The 17,974-nt window shown below is 39.4% G+C and overlaps 1 protein-coding gene across 3 annotated transcripts in view; it reads left to right on the forward strand.

The window, feature by feature from the left end:
• Positions 1–17,974, forward strand: part of CCDC68 (coiled-coil domain containing 68) — a 45,176-nt gene that overhangs the window by 10,285 nt on the left and 16,917 nt on the right. For 2 of the 3 annotated variants that reach the window (XM_064379144.1, XM_064379146.1), the window contains exons 6-10: positions 481–606; positions 2,346–2,474; positions 7,642–7,724; positions 15,512–15,617; positions 17,582–17,665. In XM_064379144.1, coding sequence (XP_064235214.1) covers positions 481–606; positions 2,346–2,474; positions 7,642–7,724; positions 15,512–15,617; positions 17,582–17,665 — 528 coding nt within the window. The remainder of the gene's footprint in view (positions 1–480; positions 607–2,345; positions 2,475–7,641; positions 7,725–15,511; positions 15,618–17,581; positions 17,666–17,974) is intronic. The other variant, XM_064379145.1, reaches the window with a different exon arrangement.

The raw sequence follows: 17,974 nt of genomic DNA on the forward strand, positions 1-17,974 counted from the left end.
ATAAAACCTAAAGAATGCAAAACGTGTTTCTTAAAATGTTATTTTTCAAATGTAAAGCACGTCACAAGACATGTCACAGGATTATTAACTGCTCTTTGTTATTAGTTCTGTAAAATCACTTCCTGCTTCATCATCTTCTATCACAAAGGTACTTAAAAGGGCCTCAGTTTCTTTGTACCTTGCTCAGGCTTAGGAAGCAATTCCACTGAGCCCATAACCACATTAAATAAAATCCTCCGGCTTCCCCATCGGTCTCTCCAAGTCCCTAATTTCCCGCTTCACAACAGCCCCTCTAAATAGGGAGTTTCTCATTGTACATTTTCCTCTTACCAGGTAACAGTGTCTTCTCTCCTATCCATTTTCTATGAGGCTATACATGTATAGTTACAGCCTCGGTGTTCTTAATTGCCCACCAAACTGTTCTGCCTTTAACGCTTTTTGTTGTAAGTGTCAGAACATGCATAGTGACCTTTTTTCTAGCTGGAAGCCTCCAGAGAAGCAGGAGCAGCAGCTCTGCGAGACGTGGCCCGGAGACTATTTGAAAACTACCAAACGCAATCTGAAGAAGTGAGAAAAAAGCATGAGGATAGTAAACACTTACTCCAGGTACCAAACACACAGCTTGTCTATTGGAGAACTAGCCCCCACCCCAAGCTGTTTAAGTTCATCTTTCTGGAAGAATTAGAAATGAAACAAGCAATGGCCAAGTGACTTGGCAGAAGACTTGGAGAAGGAGCCGTGGGCTAGTCTTTTTTGCCGATTTCCCTCACACTGTGTAGCCCGACACCCCAGATGTTGCTGAGCTGCTTTGTCTGGGTTCTTACCCAGAGCCCCCAAGAACACAGATGGGAGGGAGGCAGCGCCACCCTGCCTGGAAATCTGGGCTGGCCCTGCGGAGCCTGGCTGGTAACTTCCCTTCAGGCTCTGTCGTTGACTCGCTAGATGACCCAGACTGAGCCATTCTTTCTGGACTTGGATATCCGTCTCTGTCTCTAGAGTGAAAGACACATAGTTTCAAACTTGTTTTGGTCTTAGGATACATACTTCAGATAAAAAAAAAAATAGAAAACAAAAATATGTATGCATATATAGTTAAAAAATATATAAGGTTATCTATTCTTATTTTTTAGTATGTAAATATATATAAATGTTAAAAATAAAAAAACATGTACATAGCCTCATGCATATTCTTTTTTGTTCATTTGCTTTTAAATCTGAAGTATATATACTAGGACCAATAAAATCTGTCTGAAAAATATATTCTAGAACTGGAAGAGTCAAAAATGTGTGTGTGTGTGTGTGTGTGTGTGTGTTTGCCAACATTAAAAATATAAAACAGCTAATCAGAAAGTTCATTCATAACAGCTTGGGGCACCCGGGTGTCTGTCAGCTCAGGCTACAGGAGGGTCTCTGGGGAGTACAGTAGGAAATTCACTGCCTAAGTGACACCCTTTCATGCTTCAGGCTGTGGTAGTGATAGTTGCAAACTCACTTGCATGCAGGGTGCAGATGAAAAACATAAGTGGGAAGCGGATGAGGGGTGCTATGTGATGGTGGCGCTCGTGGGGACGGGAAGCATGCATCCCTGTAATGTGGGCTCAGCCCCAGCCCGGAGTGACCTGACAGGAAGGCCCACTTGGTATTTACAAGGGAAGCCAGACACTTATTTTTCCCTGTGAAATGTCAAGCTTTGTTAAATACACATGCAGAAGAGTAAGAAGTTAGTTGACACAGTCCCACTGTGGCCTGTTGCCTGTTAGACGGAGACTTCTCTCCTATGATCGTCAGCCCTACCTGTCCTCTATGCCTATGAAGTAGCACCATGTTACAGTGAGGAGACTTATTCTGCTTTCATGACACTTCCTGATTAAAAATAAAACATGTTTTCATTGAACATGTAAGATTTTTTTTTTTTGTTCTGGATAACATTAGGGGAAATACCCAATGTAGATGACTGGTTGATGGGTGCAGCAAACCACCACAGCATATGTATAACTGTGTAACCTGCACGTTCTGCACACGTACCCCAGAACTTAAAGTATAATAAAAAAAATTTTGCTTTTCTTAAATTAGTATCTTTCTTTCTTATACCAGTTCAGGAAGTATGCTTTATGGTAACAAATGTAAACATTCTAGGAAGAATATTTATACATTATTAATTCTCGATTTAATGTTATAGTCTATCAGGGTTATTTTGAAGGAAACACTGATATCAAAAGAGTAATTCTAAATAAGTATGAATTCAGAATTTTTTTGGCTAATTAGAAAATTATAGGAAGAGGTAATATGTGTATAGGTTTAATAAAAACTGAGTTTTCACAACACAACTGTTTCTCTGACCATAGGTTAACAAGGTTGAAAAAGAACGGAAATTGAAACAACATGTTGAAAATCTGAATCAAGTTGCTGAAAAACTTGAAGAAAAACACAGTCAAATTACAGAATTGGAGAACCTTGTACAGAGAATGGAAAAGGTACGCCCCTGGAGAATTAGGGGATTTTCTTACTGACATGGTTAAGATAAGAAAGAAATAAAATAACACTAAAATAAATAGGACATTAAATTAAATAAGATAATATTAAGTGAAAGTGTTCTTTACAATTCTTGACCTTAGGAAGTATTTAATATTATTTTTTTCCCTTAAACATTTCATATGATCTATACTGTAGTGATTGATTTACCTTTCTGCAAATACTGTAGTCAAGTCATCATTTGTCACATTCTCTTTCTAGGAAATACGTGACTTAGAAAGGGGATCCAGGTGAGGCTGTGAATGCAAATAATGGAAAAGATCACAAAGTCCATCCACTAGGAGCAATAATATGGCAGGTCCTTGTAATCACAGCATTTTAATGTGCAGTATCCATTTTTGGCCACCCAAGTGCACTTCGTGTTTGTAAAAACATATGGCTGCACTAGGAGAGATACGGTTAACGTTAAGAAAATCCATTCTATGGAAATTGGAACTTGAAGAAGGCATATTTAGAGAAGAGTAATAATAGAACAAAAATTATAAAATGTTTCACGCATTGTTCATTTAAGTAGTTAGCACTCCAAATATATATAAAAGGTAAACACATAAATTTGTGTATGCGTGCCTTAGAATTTAGAATTTGGACAAATCAAGGAATTTTTTTTTTTAATAGCAAAACAAAGAGAAAACTGGCATCTCTGAAATGGAATTGGGGTTAGAGAAGAATATAGGTTTTGGTTTCTAGTAAATATTGCCTAATACATTTTTTTATATTTATTGTATTTGCCTCTGTTCTTTTTAGCTTTGTTTTATGATTCTGCCTGGGTTTATGCCATTTTATAAATGTCATTTCAAAAACGTCACATTTCAATATTCAAGTTTCTTACCAAAGGAATTTTGATTTGCTTAAAAATATTTCCCAAGAATTTAAAGTTTTATAACATTGTAACTTGGTTGAATTTGTAGTCTTTGTGATGTCCTATGAGGAAATCATAAAAATTAAATATGCTTGTTTATCAAGTGGTTCTAAGATAATATTCAGCTGCATGTGTATTATGTGGTGGGTCACAGAGTATTATACTTTAGCAGAATCAGTGGGCTAGAATGTCCTTAAGCAATTAGTTTATCCAGGCATGACAGTTTATAATTATGCTGTTTCAGAAAAACTGTAATATTTGGTTGAGTACTTGGTAGTGTCAGAATACTTGATCCTATAATAAATAGCTTAACAAAACTAAGATAGCAGAAAGAATGTTTGCATTAAGGAAAGAAAGACAATTCTGGGAAACGAATATAATTGCTTAACCAAACAACTTGATTAACCAGCTTAACATTTAAGTATAGACTAGAGCTCACCCCAGCTCAAACCCAATAATATTGGGTCAGGTTTAGTGGCCACTGTCACTGCTCCCCAATTAACAAAAGAACAGTGGAAGATAATTTCTATTTCCTAGTGACCCCAGGAAATGTGTACTAGACGTAAGTTCATCTCAGAGTTCTGGGGTATATTTACTTCACTGCTCTTCAACAAATATTTGAACACCACCATCCACAGCATAGAACTATGGGCTGGATATACATTTGTGAATGAACCAGACAGTCTTTTTCTGGAGATGACAATGTAGTATATCTAGTATATCTGGATTGCGTGAGGTTCAAAGAACTTCCCAGATCTCCCTTTCTTAATTCTTCTATGAGTCCTTTAGGGAGGCTGAAAGCCCAGTGGAAGGCAGAGGAGCGTACTCCAGAGTAAGGTTCAGTGGCTCAGACCCTGAAGGACATTCTTGGGAAGTGATGGCCTCACTCCTCCCTGATAATAACTCATAACAGTGGGCTGTCTCCAGGAGATCTTGGACAGAGGAAGTAGACAGGATGCCCATGGCTTGGCAAGGTCATGCAGCAACCTTCCACAATAATTCAGTGACTTCCTAGAATACAGCCTACTGGAATCTCTGGAGGGTGGAGATAAGTGGGGATAATGTGGAGGGGAAAGGTGCAAGAATCTTATCTTTTTTTAAAAAATGGTTTAGGCCAGGCATGGTGGCTCATGCCTATAATTCCAGCATTTTGGGAGGCTGAGACAGGAGGATTGCTTGAGGCCAGGATGGCCAACATGGTGAAACCTCGTCTCTCCTAAAAAATGCAAAAATTAACTGGTCATGATGGCATGTGCCTGTAGTCCCAGGTACTCTGGAGGTTGAGGCATGAGAATCACTTGAACCTGGGAGGTTGCAGCCAGCCGAGATCACGCCACTGCACTCCAGCCTGAGTGATAGAGCAGGACTCTATCTCAAAAAACAAAACAAAAATAAAACCAAATTGGTTTGAAGATATTTTATATTTGTGAAACAAGCAAATAAATAAAACTGTAAGAAGTAAAGCTTGGCAACATCTTGGTTTAAGGAGAGACTGAGAAGACAGGCTGTGAGGAAGGGTGTCTCAGGTGGGGAGCGGGGGTCAGAATAAGGGAGGGTGTACTGGCCCTTTTGTATTAATAGGAAAAAGACAAGTTCAAAAAGAAAGTAAAAATTAAAAATGAACATCCTCACAAAGGTTGATAAATATTGCCCTGGTAGTACATACCCCATGGAGAAGAATTTTCTTGATACTCATTTGAACAATCCACCGCTCCAGTAAATAGCCATTAGTGGTATGAGGTCTGGTAATGAATGCATTACTTAAAACCTTCACCATCTGTCCCACTTTAATCAGGAATGCAGTGAGAATGAATTCCATAAACACAGTGGTAAGCTAGCAAAAATGCCCAATAAGAGCATTTTAATATAGCATATGTTCCGTTTGCTAGCAGTGCAATTCTGTTACATCATATTTGTTTCCTAATGTCATTGATTTAGCTCTATTGCAATTTTAGAGCTGAAAGGCACTCTTGAGACCACCTAGTTTCTCATCATAATTTTATAAATGAGGACAGCATGAACCAGAAACGATTCCACAATCTTCCACTTCCTAGATCATACCACTTTCCATTATGCCCCTGTCTTCTCTAATGTTGGACAAAACTGACAGACTTGGTTCCCAAATCATTCAGATGTTATCATTTGGCAATGATTTAAATTGGTGCCTATTCGGATCAGTCTGGGGAGGGAATCCTGGAGCCGTCTCGAGGTATGGCTCTGGGAATAGGGGTTGCCCACTGTGTGGTGCTGCGAACTCCCCTTCCCTTTCCTGAAGACATTGCCTGAGAAATGCTGTCTGGTATGGTGTGATTTTCTGTGTTGTCAAAGAGGAGGCAAAAAGAACCCAAGCTAGATGCCAGAGCCTGGCCAAGGGAGAGCATTTACTTGTCCGGCTGTCTGGTTTCCCTGACTCCTGTATATGAAAATCCATTAATCAAGAGTAAGTCTATTTAATGTTGTTAGGAACCATTTTTCCTCACCCCGCAAATTCAAAATACATTATCTGTGGTGTGTTTCTTTGATAATCCAAGCGTCATCATACGCTTGCAAGATGTATCTGTGATCCCTCAGAAATAATTTGAACACAGCTAGGGTAACTCCAGGACAATTTCTATGTGGCAAGAATACTATAAGAAAAATTTGAAAAAGTGAGCATAATTTTTTTAAAAAAACAGAACACATAAGATATGAAGTAACTGGTACCTTCAAATTATTATATACTGAGGTCCAAATATGTGCCAGGAAGCCTGTATGTCTTTTACATATATTATCTCCATCATCCCGATATTTCAATATAGGTAATATTATCCCCATTTTAGGAATGCTCAGAAGATAAAAGTATGAATCAAATGAATATACAATGAATGCCTGTCAAATGTTGCAACTAATTCATTGATTATTGAAGGAAACAGTAAGATGAGAAAGCTGATTTAAATAAAATATTTTGAGGAACTAGCCATTTATAGGCATTTTGGAGAAAAAGTGAAAATAGAATAGGATTACTAGATTACATTAAAAATACAGTTAATATTCTTTAAGGCAATTAAACCATAATCTTTGGGATTATCTGATTATCTCTTCCACCAGATAGAAATCTACAAATTTACATTCAGCTTCACAGAATCAGGGCTCTAATAAAATAATAAATAATAGAAGCAAACACAGGGAAATTCTCTGAGAGAATTAAATCTTGGGTCAGATGATTAAACGATTATCCAATATGACATTAAAACTGTATACTGTATATTGTTTTTATTTCCAAGTTTGGGTTAATTTTTCTTAACAGTGGTAAGGCCCAGAGAGTTTAAAACCTTGGCCAAAATTTAGAAACCAAGTAAGGCCTTGCATACCATCTTTGTGATGTTTCTGCGATACAGCACTGCCTCGCTGTGTACTACTCATTCACATGCTGCAGCAGGAAGTAATTTTAAACAGCACTGTAGATAGTTTCAGCACATCTCTTCCAGTCAATTCCATCCATGTTGCCAATATCAATTCCTCCCTCTTTTCAATCCCCCTTGATTCTTTCCAACTTGGCAACCTCAATCATCAGGCCAAAGCACCAAATTCCTGTTTTCAGTCAATTGCCATCAAATATAAAATGAACACAGTCATCTCAGCTTCGTTATTATGGTCTTGTTTGTTATCCTTTAGGATGGAAAGAGTTTGGCTTAATAATCAAATTAAGGCATTTTAGAAGATAGTCTTTCTCAGTATCATAAAATTGCAATCTCAGTTTCTCCTGTATCCTAATTGGAAAGCAGTTATATCCTTTGTGGCCATGACCCTTCATCAAACATATGTTTATTTACTACTCTCTGACATATGCCACGTAGTGGGTAGGGTATCTAGTGTCCTTAGATACCACCAACTCAGTCTAATGTAGGGAAGCAGGTATAAGGGTGGGAGAGCCAGTGCCTAGTGAGGGATGAGCAGGCTGTTTATGTGGGGTAGGATGGGGAGAGGTGAATGGGAGAGGCTGAGCTGAACAGGCTACGGGCAATGCCCTGGAGGAGGAGCAAAAGTCCTCCAGGCAGGTGAGAGAGTGAAGACAACTATTCTTGGCCTATAGTTGAACTATGTGTAAAACACACAGGAGAATAGTTGGCCAGATTTCCTTGAAGATGGGGAGTAACAGCACATGCGAAATCAGCTCTTTAGCTCAAACCATAGTTCTAGTATGAACAGAGGAATGCCTTACCAAACATACACATCCAGTTTAGCAAAAATTGTATCTTATTTTCTCGTAGGAGAAGAGAACACTACTAGAAAAAAAACTGTCTTTGGAAAGCAAGCTCCTGCAACTCAAATCCAGTGCTACATATGGAAAAAGGTTTGCGAAGCTACCTGTTAAGTAAAAACAGTTCCTGATTTCTTTCCTGTCCACTAGTATGCCAGCCAGGAAACAGAAGGCCTTCCATCTCCCAAAGAAACAGGATGACTGACAGTGCAGGAAGAAGATTGAATTCCTAGGATTAACAGCTACGTAGTTATGTGCTTCCCCTTCCTCAGACTCAGAGGAATCACAGGGCAGTTGGGAATGGGGCATGGCAGAGTTCACTGAGGGGGCAAGGAAACCAGTGGGAAGGTTAGTCCTTCTGAAGAGTGAATGAGTGAGTAAGCCTGGCACCTCCTGGTTTACTTTTTGTGCTAAGTAGGACGCTTGAGAGGTCTTTATTCTCCAATGCTTCTGTCTTTGTTAATGAGTCTCTTCTACAGCTGACATTACAGTGGCCAGGCCACAAGTAGAATTCTAAGATAGTTTCCTGATATTCCTTAATTTGGTAGGGTGAAGGAAATGCTATGGACAATATCCTTAGTTCTTTAAACTTACTTATAAATACTCATATTTAAAAGCAGTCACAGTCCTTAGTATGCTGGGGGTAGGCTTGTGGATATCATCATAATTGCTGTGCTACTCAGCTGCTATTAGAAGTCTCTGTATTATCATGTAATAAATCATAAGACATTTTCTGAGATTTTAATTTTTTTTAAAAATTCTAAGCCCAACACAGTCATTGTATGTTCTGATATAATGATATAATAGTGCTAAAAGTCAAATTGATTTCAAGATCTTAGTTTGTCAACCTAGAACTATTGTTCACTAGGATATCAGGCACTGTTACGGACAGAATTCTTGTTGTCATTTATTCAATGATGTATGCTCAGACATCCCTCTTTCTAAGTCTTTTGATTTCCCCCCTACAGGCTCCCCGCTGCTTCCTTTCCTTTTTTTATCTTTCTTCCCATCTGTCCTCATATGTTGTACCTTCTGCCTGGCTTGTATTCCTGCATTTTTGACCACATATAATGGGCTGACCCTGAAAATTACACACACATATTTGACACATACTAGGATACCAATAAGTTATTAATTTTCCTATCTTCTTCCCTGCAACAAGCATACGGCCCAAGAGAGGGGACTTCTAAGATAGTTTCATAACACTGCACATTTCTGTAGAGAATGAAGGAAATACTGCAGAAAGTCTCCTTAGATATTGGAATTACATATGGATATTCAGAACTTAATTCTAAGTAAATCTTTAGTTAATATTTTTTTCTTAAATAGGCTTTTTTCTTAAGTAGAGTTTTTCTATGTAGCAGAACTACTGATTTGTACAATGTATCTTCCATTAAAAGTTCAGGTTGTCCAAGTTTGATATTTTTTTCCTTTAAAAAATGTATTTTCAAAAAATTGGTAGTAGGGCTAATGTTCATCTTTGAGCCAACAATGTAGCTGTTTTAAAAACCAACTTGATCTATTCTTTCACTTCTGTTCTATATAAGCAGTTGTTATAAAGAATGCTTTAAAAGCACCTAAGGAAGTTTTAGAAATTTCTTGGGGAAAATGGATGTTTAGTGTTTCTAGAAAGGTTTTTCAACATCCAGGCTTATGCAATTTTTTTTTTAGATTGTGGATATCACACGTATTTATGATGACTTATTACTTTTTCTGAGCTTTATGTAGAAGCATTCACTTTGTGAAGTGACAAAAAAATGAAATCAGTAGAGATCAGACTCTTTTGGTTGAAGCAAAAGAGACTTGATTAAGCTACCACAAAAAAGAGGGTTTCTGTTAGGTTAAGATTAGATAGATAGGGTCATAAAAAAGAGACAGCAAAGTTAAGATTTGTTTCCTTAAAAATAAGGTTGACTGCATACTTCTATTACTATTACTCGTAACTGACACAGGTCAAATGCTCTGCAGTTTTCAGAATAACCCCAGGTACCTTCTTTATTTTAATCCTTTCATTCACCTTTCAAGGAGAAAGCTAAAGTTCAAATTGAGTTGTCCAAGATTGCTCAATCTCTCAGAAGTTGTAGAACTGAGAGTTTTGGCTTCTATATTTTCACACATAGCAAAGCATGTGCTCATTCTGCTATACAAGATTTTGATTATCTTTCTTTTATTTCTGAAACCTCTGAAAATCTCTCAAACTGGGTTCTTAATTCCTCTGAATAACGATTAGTAAAGGCCGCTATCCGACTTCTCCTTCTGCCTTGCCACATCACAAACAAATATGCAGGCCTTTTTTAGAGTTATCTTTTGGAGAAACACATCTGGGATTGATATGGTTTGGCTGTGTCCCCACCCAAAAAGATGAGAATCTTGATTGTAGTTGCCATAACCCCTACGTGTCATGGGAGGGACCTGGTGGGAGGTAATTGAATTATGGGGCTGTTAGCCCAGTGCTGCTGTTCTCTTGAGTTCTCACGAGATCTGATGGTTTTATTAGGGGCTTTTCCCCCTTTGCCTGGCACTTCTCCTTGCTGTGTGGTTTTGGCCTGTCATGTGAAGAGGACATGTTTGCTTCCTCTTCCAACATGACTGTAAGTTCCCGAGGCCTCGCAAAGCCCTGCAGAACTGCGAATCAACTAAATCCCTTTCCTTTATAAATTACCCACTCTCAGGTGTGTTTTTATAGCAGCATGAGAACAGACTAATACAGGGGATTGTAAAAATAAATAGTGTTGGCCCCCTACATAGATGCTGCTTAGGAATGGAAACTCCTTAGAGGAGGAAAGACCTCGAAGCTCAGGTTGCATGTCAAACATATGGTTGTTACTTAAATTGTACATTTATCTGTGGTAGTTTGGGGTGAGAGTGTTCTCTCAAGGCACCCCTTTGATGCCACCACTGAAAATAATAATGAAGAAGAATTTTATGGAAAATAGTAAGAGACATTCACGAATTTTGTTGAAATGTGAACGGGGCTATACCTACATCTCAGCTGAGTCTTTCCCTTAGTCTGGTCTGGGAATGGTAAGAATCTAACCCCTTCTGTTCTTGTGGCTGTGGTCCCTAGTTACCCTTTATTCCACTGGGAGCCCATAGTCAGTGATGTTCACACTCATAGAAGTCAAAAAAAACTTTTGATCCTGAATAGAAGGCAATATGAGTCCCCACAGATGGTAGCAATATTCTTTTATAGCTTCAGAGAAGCTCTAGGATGCCACTAATCTCACTACCTTCTCTTTCCTGTGGGAGTTCTATGTAGGGTTATTCATATTTCCAATGCCTCGATTATCTGTAGCGTGCCCAGAAGTAGCCTCTTGGAGCCTGCAACTTGGCTTCAGTTGCTACATTTACTTCCTTTGTCTAAGCATCTAGCTCTTTTGATTTCTTCTGGAATTTTCATTCTCATAAGCATTTTACTGCATGAATCCCTGGTAATAAATGTACTTTATAAAGACTTAAACATGTTATATTCTTGGGCTATGTAATTATGACCATGCTCAGGCTATTCATGCCCTTTGTGAAAATTTCAAGAAAATTTAAGGTTATTTATAAAAGCTACATAAAATATAACATGATTACTTAAATTGGAAAAAAATTAGATGATGAGGACAAGGAGATGTAAGAATAGGTATACCATAAGATTCGTTTACAAAATTAGGCCCATGGATACTACAGACTTGCTCACAGTAGACCTCTGACTCAGTTTTAAATTTTCCAGCAGCCAACCCAAACAGGAAATGTTTAGTTTTATGAGTCACAATTCTACGTGATTAAAACAAATCAGGTCTTTGGGATCATTTAGTTATTTCTAATCTACCCATAAGGCCAGAAAGAAAATTGCCCAGGGTATGGTCATAAAAAGAACACTGAATGTCTTCAGCTGACCCCTTGTAATAAACACGAAGGCTATAAGTCAGAACATCATCTAAAAGAGAAGAGCATGATGCCAACACAATCCAGTCAAAGCCATTGTAACAGGGAGGAACAGAAGTCGCTGCGAAAAAGTCTAATAATGCCATCCTGTATGGTGTAAGTTGACCCAAAGAAAGATTCTTGAGTATCCTGAGGAATGGAGGGAGAGACAATTCTCCATAAACTCAGTTTCTTTCCACCAAGCCTTTGGGAGACCTTGGGTAGTAGAGAAATTGAGGGTGGGATTCCTGTCAAGTGCTTCTTCTATGATCATCCCATGTTGCTAATTAGAGCCAAAGTCATTTCTTTTCACATTTCTGCGGTTAAAGATAGGATTGACTTCCTTTCTTGAATGCTAAGGAAGAGAACCAGAAATAGTTGTCTCTTCCCCCTCCTTCAGTGATGAATTGAGAGAGAACCCTCAATTCCCTTCCTCTGAAGGGTAGGGCAGAGAGTCTCTTCTCTTTTGGTTGGGGCTTTTTTGGTTGCCCCCATTGGCATTCCAGTCTGCTAGTTTTTTTCCAGCCCCAAGTCTGGGATGTGTGAGATAAAAAGAAAACCCAGGGGATTAACCATTGTGTCATTTCCTGGATCCCAGTTTCCGGAGCCAGTCTGGCTTCTTTCCATTGAGTCTTCTTGTGTTTTTTTCATATATGATATTCAGGGCTTTGAGTTGTACTTAGTGGGAAGAATGGGAAAGAGAATGTCTTCTACATTTCTTAGAAGCCAAAGCTTTTCAATTCTGCTTTAATTCCAACATTTTCTTTATATTTGTATTCAGTTGCATTGCAGAGGAAAATATGGTCAAAAATTATATTGAGACATTGGAAAGCAGAGCGTGAATCTTGGATATAGACATTTGCCTCCTTTTCGTAGGCTTGGCCCTTCCTTATATTTTCTTCCTCCAGTTTTGCTTGTGTACCTCTTTATTAAGACTGGGTTGAGTGCAGTGGTTCACGCCTGTAATCACAGCACTTTGGGAGGCTGAGGTGGGCATATCACTTGAGGTCAGGAGTTCGAGACCAGCCTGGCCAACATGGTGAAACCCTGTCTCCACTAAAAATACAAAAATTAGCTGGGCATGGTGGACGCCTGTAATCCCAGCTACTCAGGAGGCTAAGGCAGGAGAGTCAGAAAGATAAATAACAAAGCTCAAAAGAAGATCAAGTGGCAGCTTACTTAGATATATTTTTACATTTAAAGGTCTTAAATGGATTACTAGGCTTCATATTTATTGAACAATCCTAATAGAGATTTTATGCAATGTCCTTTAGTCACTGTTTCAGAGTATTAGTGGAGATAAGTGAAGTCCAAAGCCTTGTGTTTTCAAGAGTGCTTCTAAAAATATTTTTCTTCCATCTTGAGTCCAATCTCAAGTTGGTTTTTTTTTTTTTTTTTTTTTTTTTTTTACTTACAGTGAACTTTATGGCAATATCTTCAAGGAATACATTGGAAAGTTTTCTGAGCTTGGTATTTTTGATAGAAAAATAACAACCTCTGTTCCCCTTGCCTAAAACCATCTCTTTTTTCCATTGGTTCCAAGGTTCTGGGTTATGGGACACAAAGAGAACCATTTTAAATACTCACCTTTAACAGCTTACAGTATTTTTATATTTTGTGCATATTCAAAGCCAGCTTGCTTGCCTCTGCAAGGCATCTTAAGCTCTTTCTCATTCCTTCCCAGGAAACTTCTGAGTGTGACCATTAAGTGGGTCATAGTTGCTCTTTCTGTGTGTTTTTTTTTCTTCTTCTTCTTTTCTTCTTTTACTTTCCTTGCTGGAGCAACTGTGAATTTCAGCACCAGCTATGAACTCAATTCCTGTTTGCCCTCTGTGTTTTGACCTTTTTTTTTTTCCTTTTTCTTTTTTTGAGACAGAGTCTTGCTCTGCTGCCCGGGCTGGATTGCAGTGGTACAATCTCACCTCACTGCAACCTCCGCCTCCTGGGTTTAAGCCATTCTTGTACCTCAGCCTCCTGAGTACCTGGGATTACAGGAACATGCCACCAAGCCCAGCTAATTTTTGTATTTTTAGTAGAGACAGGGTCTCACCATGTTGGCCAGGCTGGTCTCGAACTCATGACCCCAAGTGATCTGCCCACCTCGGCCTCCCATAGTGCTGGGATTACAGGCGTGAGCCACTGCACCCAGCCTAATTTTTGTATTTTTAATAGAGATGGGGTTTCGCCATGTTGGCCAGGCTGGTCTTGAACTCCTGGCCTCAAGTGATCCTTCCACCCTGTCCTCCCAAAGTGCTTGAATTACAGGCGTGAGCCACTACTCCTGGGCTGTTTTGATCTTTATACCCTTAAGTCATCTTTTCCTAGTAACTGAGGTTTCCTTCTGAGGCTCCTCAGTTACCCCACCCACTGCATGTTCTCAGCAATTCTACCCTCCAAGGGTTCTGAGCAACATCTGCAGATTTCTCAGCCCTGCCCCTCACATACACTCAATCTTCCTGGACTTCTGAAGACATTCTGCCCCTGAAGATTCTCTGTAGGCAGTAAGCCTTCTCACTCTCTTTTTGAAATGTTTGCAGACATCCAAAGTCTGGTATCTCCTTAGAAGGCTCTTCCATCTCCCTGCAGCATCCTTAGGGTGTGGAGCCTCACCTGCCGGGGGTCCTGAAATTTCCTTAGTCTCTTGTGCCTCAAGAAGCCGCTGAACCTCAAGTCTAGGGACAATTGAAATCTAATGTGAATATAGTCTGGTGCTGATGCAGCCATTTTCTGAACTTGATTTGGAAATGCTGTGAGGGCTGAGTATTGCTGCCATTGTCAGTTCAAATTACATGTGCACAAAGTGTTTTCATCTGAATCAGGCATCTAGCTTATCTCTTTTCAAACACTTCCTACCATGGATGACGGAAAGAAAAACAAGGGACTCCTTGCTCATTTAGTTGGTTCAGATTCCCCACTGCCCCTCTCCAAGAAAGAAAGACAAGGGTAAGGCTTTCTACCAGCTACGGGGTCGTTTAAATGACTGTGTTATAAACAGTAGATAAAATATTGGCACAGTTGAACTAGTGATCTTCCTTGACAGTCTACATGCCTGCGTTGACAGTCTACATTTCTTTCATAGCTTTCCTTAATTTGATAATTTCTTATAGTGTTAATCAAGAGGAGGGAAATGGAATTTTGCAGTGAGATTTAGTTGTGTAGGTATGATAATCATGTTTCTCATTATCATCTAAAACACAGTAGCACACGGTTGCCACAATGCATGTGGCTTCATAACTCTAATAACATTGGCAAGAAGGGAAGCAGCCGAAAGAGCACAATCAATTCCAGTTACCTGGATGGAGCTTTGGGAAAGTATAAATAATCTAAATTCAAAATTGACTTACTCTTTTTTTCATAATGGTTGATGCAGACTCAAAAATATTTGCTAAAATTTAATTTCTTCCTTTCTTCTCTTTTTTCCCTTTCCCTACTGATTCATAGAGTTACCAAAAGTAGGAAGCCAAAAAATAAAAATAAAAAAGACTAACACAGACAACCCACAACATATACTAAGCCTGAATCATTAGAAATTGGTTTCTGAAAAATATATTCATATATAAAATCTCCATTTCTGCTCCCATGTTCTGACTCTGCTATTGCCATGTAATTGTCTGTGAAGTTTGATGGGTGCCAGGTCTGTGGGTGCTCAGGTAAGGCAATTTAGCTTATAAGTGCTTTATCCTGTGGAATACAACTTGATCCCACTACCTGCTGGAGGAGTCACGGATGGCCAGAGAGTAGCTTTTGACATGAATTGATATCCTCATTCAAGTTTATGTCCAAGCAAATCAGAGCCTGCTTCATAGCTATTTATCTTCAGTGTCCTGTGTGGCATAATGGGGCTCTGGGGTCTTACCCACCAGATCCCCAGTAGCAGTGGAATGTGTAGGAGGCCTAGCAATAAGGGCGAGCTATGGAACATGTAAGCCAATCATTTTCTCTAACTCTTTTTTCCTTTGCATTCCCAGATGCCAGGATCTTCAGATGGAGATTTCCATTCTTCAGGAGCAGATCTCTCATCTGCAGTTTGTGATTCACTCCCAGCATCAGAACCTGCGCAGTGTCATCCAGGAGGTCAGATTAATCTAGTGTATTTCTCTGGTAGATGGTATGTTTACAGTGTGGAGCCCAAATACAAGTGGCTTGCCTGGACTTTAGAAGCAATGAGATTTCTCTCCCTACTGACATATCCTTTTTCGTTTCTCATGCAATATGGCTCTGTTTTCAATGCCCTCTCCTGTTTGTAACACCAACACCTGTAATGTTCTCAATGAAGATAGCTTGGAAAATTATGTATAACTGGTTTTTTTTTTGATGTTTCAGTGATTTTCTAAAAGTCTTTTGAGCCAAATAATGTATACTGGTCTTTAGACAAATTTATAGATCAGGAGATTCAGCCCTTCCTTAAGCATAAAATGATCTGTTTATATAACCTCATGATTTACTTAGGAGGTGTTTTAGGGTAGGTGTGTAGCCTGGCCCTTCTTCTCTGAGAGCAGCCTGACAGGTGGCAAAGCAGATGGGATTGTGGCAGCAGCCAGCTAGATGATGAAGTGTGTATTTAAAATCTACTTCAAGGTATGCTGGAGAGGATGTGGAGAAATAGGAATGCTTTTACACTGTTAGTGGGAGTGTAAATTAGTGCAACCATTGTGGAAAACAGTGTGGCAATTCCTCAAGGATCTAGAAATAGAAATACTATTTTACCCAGCAATCCCATTATTGGGTATATACTCAAAGGATTATAAATCATTCTATTATAAAGACACATGCACATGTTATGTTCATTGTGGCACTGTTTACAATAGCAAAGACCTGGAACCAATGCAAATGCCCATCAAGGATAGACTGGATAAAGAAAATGTGGCACATGTATACCATGGAATACTATGCAGCCATAAAAAATGATGAGTTCATGTCCTTTGCAGGGACATGGATGAATCTGGAAACCATCGTTCTCAGCAAACACAAGAACAGAAAACCAAACACCTCATGTTCTCACTCATAGGCAGGCGTCGAACAATGAGAACACATGGACACAGGGAGGGGATCATCACACACTGGGGTCTGCTGGGGCTGGGGGGCTAGGGGAGGGATAGCAGGGGGTGGGGAGATTGGGGAGGGATAACATTAGGAGAAATACCTAATGTAGGTGATGAGGGGGTGGAGGCAGCAAACCACCAAGGCATGTAACAATCCTGCAAGAGCTGCACATGTACCCCAGAACTTAAAGTGTGTGTGTGTGTGTGTGTATATATATATATGTGTATATATGCATTGATCTGCTTTTGGATGTCTGTTTCAAAATTTAAAATCAGACTTCTATTCAATTATTGTGCTGCCAAATAGAAGCCCTCCCAAATAACTCCAGAGCCTTCCTGACATAAATATAGCATTTGTGCTTGCTTGGCTATGACCTCACTAAAAGGCCAGAGAATTGAGTAGTGGAATTTGAGAGCCAGGAGGGACTTTGGGGGCCATTCCACACCCTCTTTTTACAGAGCAGTTTAATGACAGCTAGTGGTGGCAAAGTTGTCTTAGAATCCATGTCCCCTTTCTTCTTGCACCATTTTGAATCTCATCACCCCACCTCCCAATTTCACATTGCCTCTTGGCAAAGCAGGCTCACCTTATCATGTTGCTGATTGACAAGTCTCTACCTCAGGGAGCCTCTGCACACCAGGCAGCAGCCTTCATCCTGTCCACCAGCAGCTGCATCTGCAGGATGAGAACATTAAGTTGCTGAGACGCAGAAGGGCAGCCAGTGCTACTTTCACAGGACGCACTCCTGCTGAACTTGGTTTAAACAGGTTATCCAAAGATTAAAGTGAAAAACAGCACCAGCTGAGGGCTTTCAGCCCCAGGTGTCAATTTGGGCTGGTATTTTCTGTTGCCTGCTGAGTCTTAATGCTTTGGGATTTAATTTTTTTTTAATTTGATGAATATCTTTTGACCTCAGAAATCCATACAATTCTGACTTAAGTAACTATTTCCTGTGGTCTGACAAGATTTTTCCTATTGTGTTTTCTAATTATCAGATGGAAGGATTAAAAAATAATTTAAAAGAACAAGACAAAAGAATTGAAAATCTCAAAGAAAAAGTTAACATACTTGAAGCCCAGGTAAAGAGGGAATCTGTTTTACATTTTGTTGTGAGGGTGTGAGTGGTGTGTGTATGTATCTGTGTGCATGAGGGTGTCAGTATCAGTGAGCCTGTGTATGAAAGTGTGCAATTGTATGCCTGTATAACACTGTGAGTATGTCTGTTTGGGAGTGGGCATAGGAGTGTGTCTGTGTGACTGTATATGCTGTGTTTGTCTATGTCTAAATATATGCGTGTGTGTCTCTGTGTGTATCCAAGTGTCGTTTTGTGAGTGTGTGTATGTGCATCTCCTATGCATAAGAAATTAGCGCTATGGAAAAAAGGAGTG

Source organism: Aotus nancymaae, unplaced genomic scaffold, assembly GCF_030222135.1.
Source record: "Aotus nancymaae isolate 86718 unplaced genomic scaffold, 86718_ANA_hifiasm-v0.15.2.pri h1tg000020l, whole genome shotgun sequence".
NCBI classification, from domain to species: Eukaryota; Metazoa; Chordata; class Mammalia; order Primates; family Aotidae; genus Aotus; species Aotus nancymaae.